The sequence below is a fragment of the Leiobunum rupestre genome, chromosome 9, assembly GCF_980474605.1.
Source record: "Leiobunum rupestre chromosome 9, qqLeiRupe1.1.hap1, whole genome shotgun sequence".
In the NCBI taxonomy this organism is placed as follows: Eukaryota; Metazoa; Arthropoda; class Arachnida; order Opiliones; family Sclerosomatidae; genus Leiobunum; species Leiobunum rupestre.
The window spans coordinates 57,683,995-57,690,671 of NC_143392.1; the positions used below are offsets into that span (position 1 = coordinate 57,683,995).

Genomic DNA, 6,677 nt, shown 5'->3' on the forward strand with positions numbered 1-6,677 from the left:
CCGAGTTTGGTAATTGCTAGGATGCTTGGATAACGCCGCCATCTTTAGTTACGTTAGCTTAATAAAATTTACCACCTGCACATTAAAACCGTTACGAAAATTAAACCAAAATGGTTTGCAACGAAATAGAAACAGCTGCTAGAGTTTCCAACGCGTCCCGCTAGGGGTTATAAAATGTCAGAGTAGTTACATTTACACTTTCAGTTACGTTAGCTTAATAAAATTAACCACCTGCACATTATTCTTAAAACCAACGCGTCCCCCTAGGGGGTTTTAGGTAGTATATATATCCTTAAGTCGCCCGAATCTCGGAATCCTGACCCTAGTGAGCCTTCCCGGAGTAACAAAAATGTAAGTTTCTATAGGTGTTTTTTTTATTGTTACAAATACTTAGTTTTTTCTTCTAGGGAATCGTTTGTAGCCGTACACATTCTTTTTGCCATGATTTGGCCTAAAAATAAATATACGTCATCAAAACGATTTTTAGTAAAAGAGGTAATTTTTTTAAGTTTTATATAGTAATTAGTATAGTATTTATTGTAATAGTTAGTGTAGGGAGCTAAATTAATGGCTTCAAAAGTCGTTTGATGACTTCGGCCTATGGTGGTGCCTTGGGTAATAGCCTAGTTGATTATTATTATTATTATATTTAAAGTTCCATATAAATCTTACAGATTGGATACAAAACTTCGGATGGTCGCGAAGACCTCATTGTTTTTCGAACACCGGCTGCTCAAAATTATTCGGGGGATACAAACCGCAAAATGAACGCGATTAGCAATCATGTCAATAAGCTTCCCAGGGCTCAGGGACAATACGATATTGAGGCCATCGATCGCCATGTTTTAAATATAACGCGACTGGCCGAATACGTTATTGTCAAAGAAAGGCAAACGAAAGAGTACCTGGGAAACTTTATCGACTTAGATCGAATAATTGTGGCCACGAGATTCGAGTGTCCTAATTTCCCCGAATTAGAGCTAGAGCCGGGAGAATTTCACCACCATTTTAACAACGACCATACGAGGTATAAATCAATGACCACCATCTTTTGTCGGGGAAAATATATAGTATTTCTTATTTTACAGAAATGTGTGCGCCTATGAAAAGGCGAGGCAAGTGGCCGCATATGTAAAAAGTATAGAGGGTAATCCCCTAGAAATATATCCCGAGAAACAGGACGACCCGACCGAATCGCCACCAGCCACATCTCCGAAAAACCCGGAACCCTAATACGGGCCCCTTTTTAACGGTTTTTAGGTTATTAATCTTTATGCACATAAAAAGTATAGACTCTTAAACGCGCCTTCCCGAAGCGCGGTAAAAATGATTCATATTTACAACACATAACGGGGTAAAGCTTTTAGGCTGGTTTTAGCGGTTGTTATATGCACTCTTAGTAATTTTGGTTGGAAATTCATGTGTTTTGGCCGCCATCTTTAATTATTCATATTCAAACGGGTTCTGTGTATTGAAAAGTGTGGCTATCTTTGTTATTTTTTACGAAATTTGCCATATTTACTTTAGATCAAGCTTGTTTTTAAACAAGTTGTCCCTAAACGATTTTTATATATATTAACCTAAAACGTCGAATTTAAAGTCGCTAGGCCTAAGGTAGTGCCTTGGGTGTAAGCTGATAAATATTATGACAATGCATCATGTATTAATTTTATATTACCGTTAATGAGGACGCGCGAGAAACATTGTGCATTACGTGGTAAAGTTTTATTGTTAAGCCTGGCCATCGTAAATAATAAGCCTAAAATTTATGAAATGTAAACTGTGTATTCAAGGTTATATTGGGGTGAAGAAATGAGGGAGTTTTTTATTGGATATTTCAAGTTTTTAACATAGTCAATACGTTAATGACAGTAAAGATAGTATATCCTGTCGTCCGTTAGGAAGGGTCTTTGGGGTCATCTCACGTAAACATGTGTTGAAAAGGGTAAATTACATAATGCCAAAAGACATTTCAAGAACAAGTTTCCCTATATGGTTCGATCAAAAAGCCGCGTCACGTGATCATCTGATTTATGGTTAATGAAAAGGGGTCTTCCATAAATAAAATCATTATAATCATGCAATGCATTTATTAGGTATAAACGTCGCTATCTATGGATATTTTCATTCGGATACATGATTACCTGATATGAAAACTGTACAAGTTTCAATTTTGGTTTAGTTGTCCCAAACAGGGGAAACCATTTTCATGTAAAGTTAATCTAACAATGCCTCACGTACATAAATCGTTTACGTATACATTGTTTTATATTACGGTACCACCGGTCTGGTCTAATAAGAAATCGAACATGTTTTGTTCGCGAAGAGAGAGAGAGAGAGAGAGAGAGAGAGAGAGAGAGAGAGAGAGAGAGAGAGAGAGAGAGAGAGAGAGAGAGAGAGAGAGAGAGAGAGAGAGAGAGAGAGAGAGAGAGAGAGAGAGAGAGAGAGAGAGAGAGAGAGAGAGAGAGAGAGAGAGAGAGAGAGAGAGAGAGAGAGAGAGAGAGAGAGAGAGAGAGAGAGAGTCGAAGTATGAGAGAGAAAGTTTTTTTTTGCCGAGGAAGCTAAACCGCGAGCTATTAAAACATTCCTGCACGTTTTATACAAGGACTAAATGTTACAGTTGAATTGATTCGATTATTCATACAATGTCCTTTAAAAAGGGTACGTTAAAGCTTTTTTTAAACTTTAATTTTATTTAACACGTATTTTATTTTAGTTTCTCTGACGTTATCTTCACCCACTCAATTGGTAGTGACCGTATCAATATTTAACAAAGAGCCAGGTATTTATATTTCTAATGGAGCCCAAAGTACGGACATTTCCTTAGAAACATGGGACGCCCTTACAAAAGAATGGTCTTCAGTCATTGAAAATCTAAACTCAACAACAATAAAAAAGATTTATCTGCCAATTCCGACCGTCGAACCTTATTCCGATTGTACTTTTGAACACAATTCCGAAGTTTCTTGTTCGGGAGGAAGATTTTCATGGAATTTAATGCCGTTTACTCAAAAATATTTGGAATACGAAATAAACTTATCAGCCAGTCTATCACTTAGTAGAGCGCAAGTTCTGGCTTTAAATGATATTAAAGTGTTTATAGATGAACAGTTGAGTCTGTTAAAACAAAGCGCACCGGTTATAGACCTAATGTTTAGTGTTTTGGTCGACAATTTTTCAAAATTTCAAGCGGTTTATAAACCATTACAGAAGCGACAAATTCCCTGTGTCTTTATAGAAATTTACGCCGCCTTTCGTATTTCTCAGGACACACCAAGTGGAAAAAGATTTTTTGGAACAATTTATAGGTTATTGTCCATTTGACGTAAGGGATTTGATTGATCATTGTTTAAATGATGTAATATATTTGAAAAACATTTTATAAATAAATTTTTTATTAGTAAATGTGTTCTTTGTTATTATACCATACGAAAAATTAGTTTACACTAGCAAATTATATACACGAGGAACCATGATAATAATAGTTTCAGTATATTTTCAAAAAAGCCTCCTCAGGACAGGCGCTACTAGCGACGATGCGTAACGTACGAAAATAGCTTATTTTAATTGTACATCATTTAAAATTTCCTTACCAACGCGTTCAGAATAGTCTTTTCGTATATCAGTTTTAATATGATGAAAACGAGGGGAAAGACACTCGCTCACAAAGTTTTATTGATTTAACGTCTACATTTTAATACTCATTGTTTCTGGTTGAAAATTATAAAATGCTACAAAGTGGTCTAGATTTTTTCCGATCTAGAGTTTCAATGACATGATTAATTAAGCTATAGACCAGAGCCTTCTCGTTAGTGCTTGAATAGGGCGCTTGATTTGAATCATACTCGTATGGTATATTACCGCAGTTCTGGTTTAAAACGAATTTACATCTCGGGTAATATTTAGCGTGCTCTTCCATCGGAATATCGTTCTTGTCCCAAACCAATAGCTCTCCAGAACAACAGAAGCATTTGACACAATCTTTGTTGTACGTGTAGAAGAGACCTGCTTGTGCTAAATCTCTCACGTCTATGTAATCAATCGGGAAATCCTTAAACGACTGTAATCTTAGAAATTCAGATCGCATAGGTCCTAAATTCCAAAAATCGTTCGTTTCGCGTAGCACGGGAATGTTATCCGTAGTTTCATCCTGAACAAATTTGCAATTCGGGAACCGTTGGATGTGAATTAGTAAAGGTACATTCCCCTCTTTCCAATCGTTAACCAAACCATCACAACAGAAACACATGACAATATTTTTATTCCCAACGTAAAAAAAGCCGGCGTTTGCCAACTCGTTTACATTTAAAAAGGTTGCCGAAAAATTTGAGTTGAAACTCTCTATTCTTTTTCTTTCAAAGTGCATTTTTACGTATTTAAAGCTGGTTAAAAATTTAGCTCGCGTAAAATGTAACCGGCGTCACGTAGCGGCCACTGTCGTCACCTAGCGGTAAAATGTAACCGGCGTCACCTAGCGGTAACTTAAAAACCGCTATCTAGTGGTTATGGTTTTCAAAACACCTGGCACAAGAAAAAAAAACAAATATATAGTTAAACAGACGAGCGTTATTAAAGGGTACTCTTCGAAGAAAGGCATTTCTTCCAATATGTTAAACTTTATTTAAACTTATCATGTATAGTTCAATAATACCGCCTCTCAAACGGTACCAAATAGTCCAAAATTGCCCTTTCAGCCGCCACACTCAATACCGAAAACACCTGCTAGTAAGTTATTTCATATGACGCTATAAAATACGTTTAACCATTATTATTACCAAGTTAATACGCGGGAGATTATAACAGAAAAACAAGTTATAGCTTTGGTCCGAGTTTTGACGACAACGTATTTGTTAGGCTTAGCTTTTTACTGCAATATTAACCGAAATATCAACATTAAACTAACATACAGGAACATTCGTTGGTCAAGTATTTAAACATTGCTTACATTAATAATGCAGTCGTTACAATCAGGGTAGTGTGTGCTGCCACTAAGTTCTTAATTTACCCCTGGTGGTGAAACTATAATGCTCTTTAATACCCTCGGTCAACGAATTAAGTAACGTTCGTTATTTGTTACGTTTATAAGAGTTCAATTTACCCCTAGTGGTGAGAAATGGCAATACTATAATGTCCTTTAATAAACAACGAACGTTTATAAGAGTTCAATTTACCCCTGGTGGTGAGAAATGGCAATGCCACTCTAAAATCTAAATAGAATCTGTAAATATTACTATAAGCCCATATCTGCTACCACTATTTTACCTTTAAACTCATTTTAAAGGTTCACAAATTGAATGAGCGTTCTTTCACGTAGTGGCCCCTTCCATAATTTCGCTACCACTTACGAAAATTAACGGACCGTACATGTTAAAGTCTATTAAACCGCTACGTAAATATTCCTCGTGCCGCTTGGTAAACACGGAATAATATACAGCTAGTTAACGATAGATTTAAATATTAAAGATTTTTACGACATTTATAACGGCTCAATACAAGTATAGTTCTTATTACTATAATTTATATACACGATATTATTGATAAACTAACGCAAAATTATAAATAATCGCAGACATGTTCGACTGGTTATATGTTGTCGTAAATGTTTTATGCAATGTACACGTTTAACACGAATAACCGTTTAAAAGTTCATATAGGAGCGACTTGTTTAAGTAACGGTATGGACCCCAAAGCACTACCTTAGTTCATTATAGAAGTGGTAATATTAAAAATGATAGTTTCTTAATCTCATTCTCCTTATCTTTCGCGAACAAAACATGTTCGATTTCTTATTAGACCAGACCGGTGGTACCGTAATATAAAACAATGTATACGTAAACGATTTATGTACGTGAGGCATTGTTAGATTAACTTTACATGAAAATGGTTTCCCCTGTTTGGGACAACTAAACCAAAATTGAAACTTGTACAGTTTTCATATCAGGTAATCATGTATCCGAATGAAAATATCCATAGATAGCGACGTTTATACCTAAAAAATGCATTGCATGATTATAATGATTTTATTTATGGAAGACCCCTTTTCATTAACCATAAATCAGATGATCACGTGACGCGGCTTTTTGATCGAACCATATAGGGAAACTTGTTCTTGAAATGTCTTTTGGCATTATGTAATTTACCCTTTTCAACACATGTTTACGTGAGATGACCCCAAAGACCCTTCCTAACGGACGACAGGATATACTATCTTTACTGTCATTAACGTATTGACTATGTTAAAAACTTGAAATATCCAATAAAAAACTCCCTCATTTCTTCACCCCAATATAACCTTGAATACACAGTTTACATTTCATAAATTTTAGGCTTATTATTTACGATGGCCAGGCTTAACAATAAAACTTTACCACGTAATGCACAATGTTTCTCGCGCGTCCTCATTAACGGTAATATAAAATTAATACATGATGCATTGTCATAATATTTATCAGCTTACACCCAAGGCACTACCTTAGGCCTAGCGACTTTAAATTCGACGTTTTAGGTTAATATATATAAAAATCGTTTAGGGACAACTTGTTTAAAAACAAGCTTGATCTAAAGTAAATATGGCAAATTTCGTAAAAAATAACAAAGATAGCCACACTTTTCAATACACAGAACCCGTTTGAATATGAATAATTAAAGATGGCGGCCAAAACACATGAATTTCCAAC

At 35.6% G+C, this 6,677-nt stretch overlaps 1 protein-coding gene and 1 long non-coding RNA gene across 2 annotated transcripts; one reads left to right on the top strand and one right to left on the bottom strand.

The window, feature by feature from the left end:
* Window positions 1-83: 83 nt before the first annotated feature.
* Window positions 84-771, top strand: LOC149931594 (uncharacterized). The gene is made up of 3 exons (XR_016474090.1): window positions 84-351; window positions 408-495; window positions 675-771. It is a non-coding gene; the product is annotated as an uncharacterized LOC149931594 (long non-coding RNA).
* Window positions 772-3,721: 2,950 nt separating this feature from the next.
* On the bottom strand, window positions 3,722-4,249 carry LOC149931595 (baculoviral IAP repeat-containing protein 7-B-like). Its single transcript, XM_090158004.1, has one exon. It carries the CDS (start codon window positions 4,247-4,249, stop codon window positions 3,722-3,724), a length of 528 nt encoding a protein of 175 aa, XP_090014130.1.
* Window positions 4,250-6,677: the final 2,428 nt, after the last annotated feature.

What these genes read in the sequence shown, in the direction of transcription:
- LOC149931595 (XM_090158004.1), bottom strand. Translation starts at nt 4,249, where the DNA reads ATGTGTTTCTGTTGTGATGGTTTGGTTAACGATTGGAAAGAGGGGAAT.